General features: G+C 42.3%; 1 protein-coding gene across 4 annotated transcripts in view; it reads left to right on the forward strand.

Annotated features, from left to right (window-relative positions):
* Ttc8 (tetratricopeptide repeat domain 8) overlaps positions 1 to 17,510 on the forward strand; it is a 57,761-nt gene that overhangs the window by 28,953 nt on the left and 11,298 nt on the right. For all 4 annotated transcript variants that reach the window (XM_021627192.2, XM_021627190.2, XM_021627191.2 and 1 more), the window contains 3 exons: positions 3,574 to 3,659; positions 6,914 to 7,001; positions 9,262 to 9,372. In XM_021627192.2, the coding sequence (XP_021482867.1) occupies positions 3,574 to 3,659; positions 6,914 to 7,001; positions 9,262 to 9,372 (285 nt within the window). The remainder of the gene's footprint in view (positions 1 to 3,573; positions 3,660 to 6,913; positions 7,002 to 9,261; positions 9,373 to 17,510) is intronic.

Consider the following 17,510-nt stretch of genomic DNA (forward strand, 5'->3'; position numbering starts at 1 on the left):
ACTGAAGGTAGCATTTATCTCAGGCAAATGAAGAGTGGTCTAAGACACGGCTGAAGGTTGCCCAGAGAGGGTCCCAAGGAGTGAAGCTAGAGGGTAAAAGTTCTCTTGCACCTGCAGCTTGGGCTGTATGCCCAGAGACATGGTGAGTGCAGATTCCAGTTGCTGCCTTGAAATTGCAAAGATTCTTAAATGTACATACACATGTTAAAGAATTTGAGATAGGTTAGTCCATAAAGTGCTTGCCATCCAAACATGAGGATCTGAGTGCAGGCCCCATAAGCAGTGTAGAAGAAGCTAGGCATGAAGGCCCGTGCTCCTAAGGCCAGTGCTGGGGGATCCCTGGGGTAATTGCTGGCCAGCCAGTCTAATCTACTTGGCAAGTAGAGTACCAGTCTACTTGAGGTACCAATGAGCTACCCTGTCTCAAAGAAAATGAGGTAGACCGCACCTGAGGAATGACAACCAAGGCTTTCCTCTGGCTTCCAAATGTACTTCACACACACACACACACACACACACACACACACACACTCACTTGTGCACAGAGAGACAGAGACACAGTGGCAGAGACAGAGAAAGACACATATACACAAAGAGAGAAATTAGAATTTTGAAGAAATACATGTTTTATGCTACTACATAAAAATTTAAATTCTAGTATCTCTGAACTGTGAATAGAGATTCCTTTGGTTCCTGAGCAATCTTCTACACCAGTCAGAAGCAAGGACTCTAGTTAATGTCCTGGGCGAGTCACCCTCGGTGCCTCTTGCGAGCACAGTCTAGAACGTCAGAGGTGGAAAGCAGGTGTATTAGTCACTTTTCTGTTGCTGTGACAAAACACCACACCGGAGGCAAAGTAGAGAAGAAAGAGTTTATTTTGGATTATGGTTACAGAGAGGTAGAATCCACAGTGGTTGACAGGAGGTAAGCAGGCATAGCGGCTGGAATGGATGCTCAGACTCACTGCTTGAACTGCAAGCACAAAGCAGAGAGAGCAACTAGGAATGCCACGAATCTTTAAACTCTCAAAGCGGCCTCTAGTGACACACCTCCTCCAACAGGGCCGCACCTCCCAAACCTCCTCAGACGGTGCAACCAACCGGGGACCAAGTGTTCAAATACATGAACAGTCTCGTTCAAAGGACCACAAAGGGTCTCCCCTCAGGGAGCGCAGGGGCTTTCAGGAGAGATCACAATGTTCTTGTCTACTTGAGGTACCAATGAAGCCTTAGACCCAAGGCTTCATGTGACTAAGAATTGCTAAGATGTAATTTTTTCCTACCGTTTTTATTGTCTAGGCAAATTATATTTTCCTTAATGGGACTAACATCTGGCTCTTCCATACTAGGCTTGATTCAGGATTGTGTCTGAAGGCAAACTTGGGTCACCCATCATAAGCACTGAATCTGACCTTAGGAAGTCAGGGTACATAAGCATTTAATTGGAAAAGCTTTTCCTAAAAAAGCAGAGGGTCCGTTTATATTAAACATGATGGCGAATGTGATCTATTTGCTGGGAAAGGTCTGAATAAACACTGAGTCAAAGTCAATGTGCATAGATCTTTGCAATGTGAGCCGGAACCCAGCCCTCTGCGAAGTTTCCTGAGACAATGCCACTTGAAGTCATATGCTGCTCTCATTTTTTTGTCTTTAATTTCTGGCTAGAGGGGGGAAAAGAAAGATATGCACATGGAAGTATAGTCATATGCGGCTTGATTTTAATTTCCACAGTGTTCAGTTCAAGTAGAGATGTTGATTTTTTTAGGTCCATTAGAGGCTCAGCATGGTGACACCATTGCTGGGTTTTTAGTTTGCATATTTAGAGGTCTCCCCTGGAGCAAGAGAGATAGAGAACACGTGGAAAAGTAATTAATTTTGCAGTAGGAGGTTGAGGGGAATTTTCTGGCATTCATTTCAGAAGAGAGCTGATATTAAAGACGACAGTAATAGGGGATGCATTTTGAGATAATAGAATTGCAACATCCAGTGTTCCTTTAATGGAACTGTTGGCTATCGGGGTTATATTAACACCGACTACAGAATAAAACAGTTCCAACAGTGAGAAGACAAGAATTAAAAGTCAAAATTCTCATTTAACTAATAACTCCAATTCTAATCCCTGAATATATAGAATTTTTATATTTCTGTAAACTTCAAATTTGTGTAAAGACTTGCTCCCCTTTTTCCTTTGTCAAAAGATTTTCTACTTCCTCTCCATAAAAATCCCAATTATGTTTTTATTTATTATTTTTAACTTATTCACTTTACATCCCGATTGTAGCCCTCCCTCATCTTCTCTCAGTCCCATCCCCTCTCCTTTTTCTCCTCCCCCCTCTCCTAGTCCTCAGAAAGGGGAACCTTCCTCCCTCCAAATCCTAATTCTTAGTTGGTTATATCTTTTGTGACCATGTAAAAACACAGGAAGGAAAAAGATTAAAAAAAAAAACAAACAAACCATGAGATTGTAGTGGAGAGATGGCTCAGGGGTTAAGAGCATACTGCTCTTGCTGATGACACAAGTTTAGCTCTGATCCAGGCACCCACATCTGGAATGTACAACCACCTGTAACTCCAAGTCCAGGTGATCTGATGTCTCTGACCCTAGCAAGCATTTGCTCTGTCTGTCTCTGTCTTTGTCTCTCTCCCTCTTTCTCTCTCTCTCTCTCTCACACACACACAAGTCCTTAAAAGATGATATGGGATAAATAATTAAAATATGGAGAAAAAATTTATTTTTTAGAAGGTAAAGGGATATCAGAGCAATTGAGTTGTAGTCATTGAAGGCAGCAGTTACCCAATTTTTTTTTTTTTTTTTTGGCCTCTTCTTTGTCATCCTGTTTTCCCTGAATTCTTATTCTGAATTCCCGTCTGTGCTCCCTAGTGTGGAGGTTACTGGGACATGGTGCTGCACCAAGCTTTCCATGGGGGCTGGGGATCTGAACTCACATCTTCATGCCTGCACAGCAAGCGCTTTACCCACTAAAGCCTCCCCAGGCCCTAAAGCAAGCCGATACTCCACTCCTCCTCCCAGTGTGACGAGAGCCTGAACCAGGGTTGGTCCTGCATGTGATACAAATACTCTCCATTGAGCAATGGTCCCTGCACTTTCAAATCCCCTTTCTATCTGCTTATGTGGCCCTTCCCTCTCTCTACATCTGCGTTTAAAATGGGAACGACCACTGGACCCATCTTACAGGCAGAACACTTGACATCACTGACTGTTGAGGCATTTTGCATCTTTAGAGAGTAGATACAAATTAGGAAGAGAGTAAAACTCTAGTGTTTCAAATTTCAGTTTTGTACTTTGTATATTAAAATTGTGTTTTGATATATCGTGTGTCTGCTTCCCTGCAATCAGTGTCTCCAACTCGTGTGTTGTCGGAGCTCTGGCCTGGAACTGATTATTGGGGGAAATTGGTGGGGCCATCTGGAAACTTGGGCAGCATGAGTTTCTATCTCGTTCCTAATACATGTTTTGATGGATGCTGATTATCTGGTTTATTTCATTCTGTATCCTGCTGCCTGTTTGCTGTTAGAAAAGCAAATTGTAATTGAAACTGAATTGTTTTCAAAGGCTTTAGATTTGGCGTCCCTTTCCACGGAGCACTCTCAGTACAAGGACTGGTGGTGGAAAGTCCAGATTGGAAAATGTTACTACAGGTAAAACCGTCATTGTCTGTGAAAGTCTTAAAAGTGAAAATATTTTTATGTCATCAAATACGATAAGGAAGAAAAAAAAAGCTTTCCTCATGAAGCTGAGACAACTTGGCTTTATTTGAGCAAACATTTTCTGAACAAACAGTAAGAGCTAGTGCCCTGAGAGCTTGTCACACAAGGAAGCTGAGGTCGGAGCTTGGTTGTGATTTTCACCAGGAGCTGGTTCTCGACAGACCTGAGACTAGAACCCAGGGTGTTCATTTTAGTCTGCCCTCCTGGCTCTCAATTCCTCACTCACACAAGTGTGTCACGTCTGGGGGCCACCCTACAGGTAAGAACCAGCTTGCCTTTACCTAACTTCATCTCCTGTAGGACTCATGACACCTGGAGGTAGTTGCTCAGTTGAGCAAGACTGAGCCTCGCCAATGTGAATAAATTCATAGGGCTGAGATATGATACAACAAGAATTTCAGCTCCATTTTCTGGCTCTCTATTAATACTTTATTTAGTTCAGACAGAGTGCCACTATGTAGCCCAGGCTGGCCTTGCTCTCATGATCCTCCTGCCTCAGTCTTTGGAGTGCCAGGATTATCAGCAGTCTACCACAGTCAGCTTCTATTTCCATAATCCTTGTTTTTCTAGGACCTGACTATTTTTAAATGTGATTAATATTTAAATATATTCAAAAGAAAACAAGCTGAGAGGTCAGCAAAGTTGTAACTAATTTTATGACTATGTAGCAACAAGTAGAATCTGAAACTTGCTGCTGATGTTCAGATAATTTAGAACCTTTAGGAAAGATGGAAAAGACGAGCATTCATATTTTAAAATGGAAAATTGGTTTTTATTGTTAAGAATCAAGATTGGCTTCGCTCTTCACCAGCAACCCTCTCTAGAGTGGCCCTGAGAGGAAAAGGAAGTAAATGACCTAGAAGGTTGCTTGTCGCCCCTATGGACATTAAGATTACTTTGCATTTAGACATCTCACATACAACTCTGAATTGTTTCTTCTCGCTGACAAACTGAAAAGTGTTTTGTATGAGAAGGTAATGTGAGATCATTATAACATTAAAATCTTATGAGTTTAATTCTTGAAGACAGTTTTAATATCTTGAGCTTCTATATAAAGCCTTCAGACATGGTTAATAATTAACGAAAATGCATAACTCAGACTCTGCTGCCCATATATAATGTCATTTATATGACTGTGGCTTCTTTCAAATGAGTGCATTTTATCATCTTAAAGCACTGCTCTGTTCTTCAGAGCATCTTCACCGTGTATTTGGTGTTCACACATTTGTACATCTATCCACTTAGCCAAATATTTAATGAGCAACTGCTCTCAAATGGGATCACAGAGATTTACTAGAGTGTCCATGCTTTCAAATGCTGAGACAGACAGCAAATAAGTACTATGACGATACCCATTATTTTGGAAGCAAAGACATAGCACCCTGGGAACCCAGAGGAGAGCCTGTGATGCCACCTGGCGAGAGCAAAGATGCCTTCCTAGAGGATCAGCCTGAAGCTGACCTCAGCCCCTGTGCTCCTGACCTAAGGTCTACTGACCTAAGTTCGACCTCTGCACTCCTGAGTTCTTCTCCTTCTACCTAACCCACTCAAGTGCCGTAATTCTGGACATGTCACTATCATTTACGGCAGTGGCTCTCAGCCTTCCTAACGCTGCAACCCTTTAATACAGGTGCTCCTGTTGTGGTGACCCTCCAACTACAAAAATGATTTCATTGCTACCTTGTAACAGAAATTTTACTATTGTTATAAATCGTAATGTAAATATCCGATATGTGGCCCCTGTTAAAGGTTCATTTGACCCTCAAAGGGGTTGCAACCCACAGGTTGAGAACCGCTGACCGTATTTTAATATTTGTGGTTGAGTTCTCACAGGAACTTCTTCCCTGGGTGTTCTGCCTCCTGTCTCTCATCTCATCAACCCTTCCTGAGCGGAGTGAGGGGAAGTGTGCAGGCAGCTGCTGTTGGGTTCCTCCAGCAGTCGCCATCTGCATTGCTAGCGTAGTCTCAGAGCCCTGTCCCAGTCTACATGCTCTCCTGTACCTCTCAATGTTTGCATTGTTATGTGGATGGGACCTGTGGAGAGGAGGGGCTTCTGCCTCACCACACGCCCTCTAGCTTTACATTAATCTGGCGAAGCCACCTTTAGTCGCTTTAATCCCGTCTCCCAGCAGCTGCTAGTATATCAGCTGCACCAATGCTTTAAGTCTAGATCTTGAAAAATGATCAAAGCTGCTCTTTCCAGCCATTACACGAAGTTAGCACAATGGGGTATATTGTGAACAGTTTTCTGTTTATTTAAAAAATATACACTATCTAAGTAGCTCTGGGATTGCCGAGAGTGAATAGTTAGCAGAAAGCATAGCAGGTCTACTGAGGGCAAGCTGAACGGAAGCCCCGAGTGCTTCTGAGACTGTCCTCGTGGTAGCAAAGCTTCCTGCCACAGAGGTGGACACCGACACCAAGGAAGTCACTCAGGCAAGGAGCAAGTTTCAGATTCACAGAGGAGGCAGTCCACTAAGGGCAAAGGAAAACAAGCGCTATAGAAAAATGATGATATATCTGTAGTGTGCAAGTGGCAACTGTTTCCATCAAAATAGAAGAAGGGTGCAAGGGGAGGAGGCCCTTCCCTACCGTGGACTTGGGGAGGGGCATGGGAGGAGATGAGGGAGGGATGGTAGGATTGGGAGGGCCTGAGGGAGGGGGTTACAGATGGGATACAAAACGAATAAACTGTAATTTATATAAAAAAATAATAAATACATTTTTTAAATAGAGTAGGGGTAACTGAAGGGCTCTGGCGGGTTTCGCCTTAGAGAAGGAGCTGTTTTCAAAGGAACGCCATTATCTAGCTCTCCCAGGGAAGTGGCGGCTGCACATTTATTCAGGTCACTTGCCGTCTGTGCAGCTGGTCCTAAGCTCACCGGTGGTGAACTCAAGTGACCTGGCTTACAGACAGCTCTTGGTCCTGCTGCGAGGAGGCTGCGGTACTTACACACCATTTGAGGCACAGACAGCACATGACTATGGGAGACAGGTGGCTTTTGCTAACTTTTGTTAATGCGGTACTATTAGCATGAACAGCATCACCTGCTCTGGTATATGCCTGCTCTAGGATGAGGTGTGTCTGTTCATAGTCTCAGGGCTTGAAAAAAAAGAAAAAAGAAAGATGTATGAAAGTGCTGATTTTTCAATTGAATGGCTAATTTTTTAATGGCTATTTCTAGGTTAGGAATGTACCGTGAAGCAGAAAAACAGTTTAAATCAGCCCTGAAGCAGCAGGAAATGGTAGATACATTTCTCTATCTGGCAAAAGTAAGTAAATATTCTTAATTTGAGTGAAAACTGTCTTAGTGTGCTGGCCACTGCATAGGGAAAAGTTGCCAGTTCCTTCTAGAATATTTGGCAAGTCAGTATGTTCAGACTTATTTTTTTATAGTAAGTGAAAAATAACATATGGAGACTACCCATGGCACAAGGAGTTGATGGCTCTGGAAAAAGAAGAAAATCCCCTTGACAGATTGCTTATTAGGACAAAAGAAAACACTGTAGACTCACCACCCTATAGGCAACAGAGAGGCATTTTCTACAATCTATTCGTTTCAGACCTAAGCAGTTTATAGAGAACAGGGCCCCTCTGTTTTTGAAACAGGATCTTTCTATAGTCCAAACACACTTTAAGCTCACCATCCTCCTGCCTCTGCCTCCTGGCTAGCTGAGATTCCAGGCCTGTGCTATCAAATTCTACTCTAAGAACAGGGACTGTTTTATAGGCTGTTTTATAGGACATTAGCTACTCATCTCTGCTATAGTAATACAGGTCTTATTTCTTTTTTATTGAGCACAATCCAGGGTAGGACATCGTAGCAGGTTTGTTAGTAAAGACAGATTAATTTAATCCGTACAGTAACCCTAGAGGATAAAACCTAGAGGTTTTATACTTTCCTTAGTGCTGCTAAGGGAGATGGGGCTGCGAGGGGTCACTGGGCTGCTAACAGCAAGGATTCGAGTCCACTGTGCTGCATGGTGCCGCCTGTAGCTCCAGTACAAGGGCCACCCAGAAGGTTTCCAGATTGGACACTCCTAATCTGAATATCTGAAATCTGAAATACTCCCAAATCTGAAAGTTACTGAATGCCAACATGGTGTTACAAGTGGAAAATTTCACAGCTGATAGCACAGGACGTGCCACAGTTAAAACACAGGCTGGGACTGGAGAGATGGCTCAGAGGTTAAGAACATGGGATGTACTTCCAAAGGTCCTGAGTTCAATTCCCAGCAACCACATGGCAGCTCTTAACCATCTATGGTGAGATATGGTCCCTCTTCTGGTGTACAGGCAGAACATTGTATAAATAATAAATAATATTTAAAAAAAAAAACACAGGCTCACTGAATTATTGTGTAAAACTGCCTTCTGTGTAGATGGACAAACCAGTGAGAGATCTGGAGGATTGGTCAGCAGTTAAAGCACTTGTCACTTTTCTAGAGGACCCAGGCTTGATTCCTGGCACACACATGATGGCTCACAACCATCTGAACTCCAGTTCCAGAGGATCTGATACCCTCTTCTGTCCTCCAAGAATACCAGGCTCATACATGATGCACAGACATATATTTAGGCAAGACACTCAGACATATAAAATAAAAATACAAACATTTTTTTTTAAATCAATGAATTTCATGTTTAGACTTGGGTTCCATTCCCAAGGTATCTCATTATGCATATCTACATACTCCAGAATGTCCCCAACGTCAGAAGTTAAGAACGCTTCTGGGGTGTAACATTTCAGAGAAGGGAAGCTCCACCTGTTTTAGAATAAAGTCACCTCCTGAGTCTCATCAAAGCCACATTGAAGAAAACACTTGGTGAAGTGGTAGTTATTACATTATCATGGCTTATCTGTAAAAAAAATTCCAAGTTAAGAAGCATGCTTTGAGCAGGAGTGTAAGAGGGAATGAGAGGGAGAAGGGCTGAGCACTGCTGTCTTCTGGGCTCAGCACGGCCATTGCAACCATGATCTCACAGCATGATATTTGCCTGCATGAGACTAAGGCTAAAATCCGTCAATTGTGGATTGAAGAAGAGACTTAGAAGGCCATACTCCATCCTGCTGAGCTTTTGGCTACTGGTATATTCTAGGGGAGGGACAGCATTGTCTTCAGTTGCGTACCCATTGGTGAGCTCCAATGTGTAGCTTGGAACCATAGTCATGTTCATTACCCTGTTTGAACTCAGTGGGTCAAAAAGCAAAACAGACAGACATGAATATCAGAAAAGGACTTACAGGGAGTGGAGGGTTGGTGTGGGTGGGAGGAGATGTTCCTCTGATCCTTCCTGTCAAGTTGTTACCCAGTCTTTGTGACAATACTAACCCACAGCACACATTTCTTGTGATAATTTTTATACTCAATATGTACAGATAAGTCATTATTAGAATCTAATTATATCCATTGAACATTCTTACTCTAATTTCTGGGAGATAATTTCTGTCTAATCAATAATTAAAACCTGTCATGCAAATGCTATTATTTTAAGAACCAGTAATCTCATTGAAATATATCTTGCCTTTAGGTTTATATTATATTGGATCAGCCTGTGACTGCTTTAAATCTATTCAAACAAGGCTTAGATAAGTTTCCAGGAGAGGTGACCCTGCTTTGTGGAATTGCCAGGATCTATGAGGTAAGGTTCATATTGTTTTAAAAGTTGGTGTAAAATTGAGGTTATGTGCTACTTTAAAAAGCTCATAGGCCCTTGGGATCCTGGTTGAGAGCACAGTTTATAAAATTAAGATTGTTGGCCATGATTCAGCAGTTTAAGGAGAGATTTTGCTGTGTGTGTTTCATTCAATTGCATTACCAAAGCCCAGTCCAGCATGGGTGACAGCTAGAAACCTGGAGCATTCTAGGTTTTTATAATGAAGTATTTTAGACACCCAGAGGTCAATGATACAAGGCAGGAATTTAACTTATTTCTCCTGTATAAGTAGCCTGTTATCTCAGCACCCTTAACAATCCTGTCCCAAGATCTGTAACATCAAACATCTGTTTTTCCCATTTCTAGTAGATAAGACTTGAGCTTTCCTAGTCTGTTCCATTAGCCTATTTGTCTAGTCTTCTACCTGTCTCATACTAGCTACATTCCTGTAATTTTCTATTGGTACCTGATAGATGTGCCTTGTCAGGACTGCTTTGGTCTCTCACTTATTCTTATACGGTTTAGATTCATGTTCTCAGATACTATAGAAAATTTCCATTGAGTTCTCTTCCCTGCTAACTTCTATAGCATTACAACGATCCCATCCTACCACCTGGGTTTTCTCCTTTACAGCTGAAAATTTATCTCTCTGTTTTTCCATATTGAGTTTTAAGATTTATGGTTTGAAAACTATTTTTTAATCCTTGCAGGCATATTGAGTAAATTTGCAGTTACTATTTGATTGATGGGGTGGGCAGGTAGGCTGCCTGTCTTTCCATTCTCAAGTATGACATAACTCTTCAGTTTCTTTGTTCTTTTTTGTACTCTAGTGAATATCTTGTGATTATTCTGAGGGAGACTCTGGGGTGGGAGTCCCCAAGCCATGCTAAAATTCAGTCCTTTAGTGAGACTCTCAAAACACATACAGTGTGCTCACAAGAACATTGTATCAGTGCAAAAAAGGGACAAAATCAGGGAGGGGAAAAGGCTCATGGGCAATGTTCAGAGGAAGCAAGGGATGAATTTACACAAGACCCCTGCAAGGGGAGTGTTATATGACACTGGGGCGGGAGGTGGGGTTAAACATCTACCTACTCCAGCTAGGGAATCAAACAGACTAAAGGATGGATACCACCAAAGTCCACACTGGGGAACCGATGAGTTTTCTTGGAGTTAACCTATAAAAGTACAGGTGAGTGGAACAGGAGTGACTGAGAGAGAGTTGCATTACCAAAGCCCAGTCCAGCATGGGTGACAGCTGGAAACCTGGAGCATTCTGCCAACCTGCAGGCAGGCAGCTCAGCAGGTTGGAGACATGCAGGCAGGCAGCTTGAGCGGTATGGGCTCTATCTAAAGATATTCAGCTGATCCTTCTTTCTCTTAGGCAGTTAGACTGGTGTCTGCTTGTGACTCGTGTTGTCTGAGCCTCTCCTAGGCAGCTCAGCTTGTCTGAGAGTGCTCCTCAGTCTTTACAGTGCACTTATGCTCGGGGAAGAAGGAACCTAAAGCATCCGGTCAGTTTCAGGGACTTCCTGAAGTCTTTGAGTTGTTTACTTCGTGAGCTCAATTAGCTTCCCTGCAGGATGGAATGTCTCACCTCTGTGGAGAACTCCTGTGTCTTAATGAGCTTCCCTGCTGGGTAGAGTCACAACACGAAGTCACAAGGAGCACACTTCATTCTCTCAGCAACAAGTTGTCGCGCCTCCTGCAGCCTGTTGTCTCCCAGGAATCTCATTAGAGACTGCATGTGGACACCATATGCCTATCATGTCCCAGAGTTGGTCAAACTCTTCTACAGTTACCAGGTGTCAGCACAGAGCACATAGTACACATGGTGTCACATTAGCAAGCCACTCCTGTCATCAGGGGAAAGTTTACCCGAGCGCAGGAATCAGCTGAGTTCCCCAGTGCATACCTTTCTAAGAATAGCAACCTCAGGTCTTCTGCTAACTCTTTCCTGCACATATGTATTTCTAGGTATATCTATGAATACAGGTATTACTATGAATGAAATATTGTAATTTCTGTTTGGTGATAGTGAATAGGAATGCATTACTTTTTAAAAGCCAATTTGATATTAGCCACTATTTCAATTTTAAGATCTTGTCCATAGATTCTCTTAAATATTTTTCTATAAATAAAATAATTATATGTATACATATATATATATGGTTTCGTTATTTTACCTTAAAAGGTAGTTAGAACTTTTAATATGATATTGAACAAACACATCTCAGTTTTCTTTAAATTCATTGGAAGATGGATTAAATAAAACAGAATGAGCTAATAGCAGGTTTGTTGGAAGCAGCATGGGAGGGGGAGGGAGAACACACTGTTGGGGGAAAGTGGGGGAGGGGAGAGAGAACAGGAAGGAGGAGGTGGGGAAGGGGCAGAGGAACCAAGAAGTCTGGATTATATGGTGAGGGGCCTCTGGGAGAGGAGAAGCCCCGCCCCTGGGTGGGGTATATCAGCTTCGCCCTGCAGCAGGTAGGGACTTTAAACAGTAATATTGGTAAATCATTTTGCTAACAGAAGTGGAAGAGATTGAGAGTTGCTACGCCCAGGTGATAGCTTGTGAATGATTTTTATTTTCTTATACTTTCTGTATTTTCAAAATGTGTGGGGAACGTGAATTCTGTGTTTTGTTGGATTTGATTTCTTGATACAGGGTCTCATTATGTAGCCCAGGCTGGCCTAGAACTGACAATGTAGAGCAGGCTGTCTTTGAATGTGGGGTGATGCTCTCCTCTCAGCTTCTCTGTTCTGTGGTCACTGTCCAGACTACCACACCCTACTAATAAATTATATTTTTGATGGCAATGAGTATATTTAAAATACCTAGAAGAAAGCTTTCTTTTTGAAGCATAACTTTTATAAATACAAAGAAGACTTTGACCCATCAAAACAAATACTGTCAGAATTTTTCTATCTTTACTTGCTGTGACCGTAAATAAATGGAATATGGACAAACCTTTGACCGAGATGCTTAGAAAGAAAATAAAATAGAGTCACCTTTTGAAGCCAGGGGAATTCTTGCTGTCATTAGTAGTGGTTACCTTTGGATGGTGATTAGACCATTGGACTCTCTCCTTTGCATCTCTCAGACCCTTCGTCCTTCTCTTTTTGACAGAAGGTGCTAGCAGGAAGAGCTAGGAAGCTGTTAACATCTTTAATGCATGCTGCTCTTCAGAAGAATTCCATCTATGCCTGTCTGTTGTGCTCGCTGTTGCTAAGGCTGAGATAGACCTTGGCTCTGGAATAGAGCTTTTGTTTCCTTTGTGTCCGCCTTCCTGACTGGCCTTCAGCTCTCCATCTTCCTGCTTCCATCTCTAGGGTGCTGGAATTGCCATTGTACACCACCACAATCAGGGGTCCTATAGATTACAGTCTTTCATCAGCTGCCTTCTGCCCTTTGTTCCTCAGAGTGGCGTTTACAGCAGCAGGGAGAAGGATGTAGAGAGGAAAGGAGCCTACTGCCAGGGATGGTGGAGAGTAGAAATGGTTGCATGTGGCATCTCTGCCTTGGCTTTACAATTAATTTCCTTTCTGTCAAATTTCTAGAGGATTCCTTTTCTCTTTGTGTGACAGTGGTTTGATAATTAGCCAAGTCTTTAGTTTGCAGCTATACTGTATTTGCCTCTGAGGACTTTGCATTTCTCCAGGGGTCTCCTCTGTTGTGTTTTCTTATTGATTATTCCTTCTGTCCTGGTTTGGGTGCTTCCTGTTTTATAGTGAGCATGTCATACTGCCTCAGCCTCCTGTGTTTCTTACAGACATTTGCTTAGATCATGTGTGTCTTTGTTAAACTTTCTGATACTTTTCAACTTTTTTGAGGCATTTTGATAGAAAGACCCTCATTTCAACTGTTCTTTGCTGAAAAATATTTAGAATTAGAAATGTAACACTGGAAATGTTATTCTAGTGGCCCCTCAACTTTATTGTGTGTGAAGGTTGCCTCAGGCATATGTAAGAAGTGTAAAATTGATCTTCCTGCTGTAGTTTTAAGTCCTGAAAAGTAGGACGCTGGCTTTTATATTTTGAGCACACTCCTTTGCTGTTCAGAGCAGAACCACTGTAGCATTCATGTCTTTAAGCTATTTGCAATTTTACTTCAAATAATTCAACCATAAGTGTAGTTCATGTTTCATGAATTGGCTCAGAAATAACCACTTTAAAAATCACTAACTAATATTAAGTTATTACACACTTGAGGTGATATTTATGTACATGGAAGTGTTATTTTAAGTATATGTTATTAAAATCTATTATGATTTAACCGATTCTGATGCAGGAATAAGTTTAAGGACCAATATAGAGAATATATGAAAATTTAGGATGTGACAAAGACAGGCTGTTAAGTCAATTGAGTTATTAGATTATTAATCAAATACTTTAAAAATAGAGTGAATGAGCAAATATTTATCATGTTGAAAGAATTATTTCAGCCAGATTTAAAGTGTGTATCTATTGTGTACATGTATGTGTCCATGTGTATGATGCCAGAGGGCACCCTAATATCAGTCCTTAGTAGCCGTCTACCTTGGATTTTGGGACGTAGGCTCATCAGTTAGTCTAGCCTGGCTAGTTGCTAGCCTGGCTGGCTAACAAGCCCCAGGAATCCACCCCTTCAGCGCTGGGATTACACACATGTGCCACCATGTCTGCCTTTTTCATGTGGTTTCTGGGGTTGACCAGGACCCAGTGTTCTGCAATCACTTTACAGACAGCCATCTTTCCAGGCTCAGATCTACATTTTTAAAAAGTGTCAAAACCTTGAAACATGAAACTATTTTAGTTTCATTTTTGTTGCTGTGACAAAATATCCTGATAGAAACAACTTAGGGAAGAAATTGTTTTTTCAGCTTATTACCCTAGGTTAAGACCCATCACAGAGGGGAAATCAAGGCAGGAGCTCAAACAGCTGGTCACACCCTCTCTATAGTCAAGAGCAAAGACAGGATAAACACATCTTTGCTTGCTCTCAGCTGGCTTTCTCCTTTTATACTGTTTAGGACCCCATGCCTAGGGAATGCTTCTGCCCACAGTGGACTGGATCATCCCTGTAGTCAACACAGTCTCCCACAGACATCCCATGGGCTAAGCTGATCTAAATAATTCTTTATCAAGATTCTATTTCCAGGGGATCCCAGGTTGTGTCAAACTGATAGTGAAAACTGTCCATCAAAGAAACTGAAAATTTCAGAAAAACAAAACAACACCACCACCACCAACAACAACAAAAAACCCACAGGCACAGTATTTGTATAAATTAGAATGAGGAAAATATCCATAAGTTTTATTAAGTTATTTTTATGTGTATGGGTGTTTTTACCTGCATGTAAGTCTGTGTACCACAGTTCATGTTTGGTGCCCATGGCCAAAAGAGGGCTTTGGATCCTTGTACAACATCATGTAGGTGCTAGGAATGGAACTCAGGTCCTCTGGAAGAGCATTGCTCTTAGCCACTGAACCATCATCCATCCTTTTCCTGCATGAGGAAAATCTTTTTTAAGCAATACCATGTCATAAAAACATAATAAGACAGACTGATATTTGAGAACTTTCATTTACTATACAGATTTTCTATATACCAAAGCCAAGCATAGTGTATGTATACACCAAGCATAGTGGTGTACGCCTGTAATCCCAGCACTGGGGAGGCAGAGGCAGGTGGAACTCCATGCTCTCAGGAAAATAGATAATCATAACAACCCTATATAGCAAAACTAAAAATGTAAATAAAATCAAATTAAAAGGTTAAAATATCAACCAGTGGCACTGCCTGTCATGCCTGGAACACATCACAGCTGACACATGAGTATCAGGTCAGTGTGGTGGTCCTCACCAGATACCACCCCTTGATCTTGGGCTCCACAGCCTCCAGATGTAGCTGAATAATTTTCTGTTCCTGTGTTACCCTGCACACGCTGTTCTATTATAGCAGCACAGAATGCCAGTAATGAAAGAGCAGAAGGCAGGCTAGCTCAGAAAATAGACAAAGGTCGCAAGTTGGCAGCTCAAGGAAGAGCAAGTAAGATGTCTCATATGTTAAACACCTGGTCTCTGCTCTGAATTAAGCACTAAACCAACCTTCTGCCACTTTCCCCTTGCTTGGACTGACAGAGCTGAAGAAGTTGCACAGAAGCTAGGCTGTCAAGTGTATGAAGAGGCAGACGCCATGTGTGGGCGCTGTTGTTTGATGCAGCCAACAACACTGTTGTTTGAGCATGTGTTGACGCAGCCCACCTGGCAGGTGTTCAGAGTCAACAAGGAGAAGTGACACCTGGTTCTTCTTTGGGACTGTTTTACCTCTGGGAATTTTCCTCTACAGTATGCAGTTACTCGGAAATGTTTATATCCTGTTCTTTTGGTTAAAAATGTAAAGGGAAACTGAGGTTTACAAAAAACGGACTGGGTGGTATGTGATCTCTATGACAATCAAACACTGTAAAAAAAATGTAAATGTCTGTTTTGATCAGAAAGAGCCAAAACACAATAGGCTGGGGTGATAACTTAGTCATGTGCTTGCCTGGCAAGTGTGAGGACCCAAGTAGCCCCCCAGAACCCACAGAAAAAGAGCCAGTTGTGGCAGCTTGCACACATAACCCCAACACTGGGGAGGTAGTGACAACAAGATAAGCTAGAACCCCTGCTCAGATGTAGCCCAGGGCAGCTCAGTCTCCAAGTGAGTACCCTAGTAAGGGGAACAGGGGCTGTCTCTGACATGAACTCAGTGGCTGGCTCTTTGATCACCTCCCCCTGAGTGGGGAGCAGCCTTATCAGGCCACAGAGGAAGACAATGCAGCCAGGCCTGATGAGACCTGATAGGCTAGGTCAGATGGAAGGAGAGGAGGACCTCCCCTATCAGTGGACTTGGAGAGGGACATAGGAGGAGATGAGGAAGGTAAGGTGAGATTGGGAGGGGATGGGTGAGGAGGCTACAGCTGGGATACAAAGTGAATAAACTGTAATTAATAAAAAATAAATAAAGAAAAAAGATTTCTGGGACTCCATCACCAGCCGTCCAGCCAAACCACTGAGCTCTAGCTTCCGTGAGAGACCTTTTCTTAAAATAAAAATAAATAAGGTGGAGAGCAACAGAGGAAGAGGCCCAGCATTGGCATCTGGCCTCCACATGTGCACACATGCCCAGACAAATGTGTGCACACGTCCATCACACACAAGAAAGAAAAGGTGCTGTGGTTGGCAGTTGACCACTTCATTGAGAAAGAACAGTGCCTCAGTGGGCTTGGTCTCCAAGCACCTGAAGCAAGCCTAACTGGGATTTTCAGGCTGATGTCCTCTCTCAAAAATGAAACTGACGAGTACTTGGAGAATAACAGCCAATGTTGACATGTGGCCTCCACATGCACATCTACACACACAATAACACATGTACACATACACATTCAGACACAGGAACCCTTTTTATATTTGAACGCCTTTGGCATTAGGGTACATCTTAAAATATGTAGCATCTTTCCTTTCATTACCATGTAGTTGCTGTACAAAGTACTGGGATTCATTATGATATGCTCGTGCATTTATATCTTTGATCTTATTTACCACCCCTTCATTCTCTTTTGTCTTCCTTTCTTCCTCCTCCTCATCTGGTTAGTGTTCTGTGTCAAGCCTTTCTTTTCTTTTAAGTCTAGATTCCACATAAGAGAGAAACAACACTTTTCTTTCTGGGTGTGGATTCTTTTCCTTAGCATGATTATCTCCACTTCTATCTATATTCCTGCAAATGGCATGATTCTGTCTTCTTAATGGCTGAATAATATTCCATGGCATTTATATAAACCACCATTTTCTTTTGATCCTTGTAGCCACGTAGTAGCTGATGTGCAGTTTTTCTCATCTACAGCTCTTGTGAAAAACCGGGCAATTATTGCAGTTAGCCAACATGGTGAACACATGGTAATTATTTCTGATTGTTGCCCGAAAGCTTTGGTTGACACCTGCTGGTTAGATCCAGAAAGCACAGGCATCCGAATTGCAAAAACTGTTAGGAGCTTGGAAGCAAGTCCTGAGCAGTGGCGGGGAACACTTTTAAGGAGCACCGAAGTATCTTAACTGTCTTCATCACGAAGAGATGAGAAGTAGGTGAGGCCACAGACGTG

This window comes from Meriones unguiculatus, chromosome 7 (genome assembly GCF_030254825.1).
Source record: "Meriones unguiculatus strain TT.TT164.6M chromosome 7, Bangor_MerUng_6.1, whole genome shotgun sequence".
In the NCBI taxonomy this organism is placed as follows: Eukaryota; Metazoa; Chordata; class Mammalia; order Rodentia; family Muridae; genus Meriones; species Meriones unguiculatus.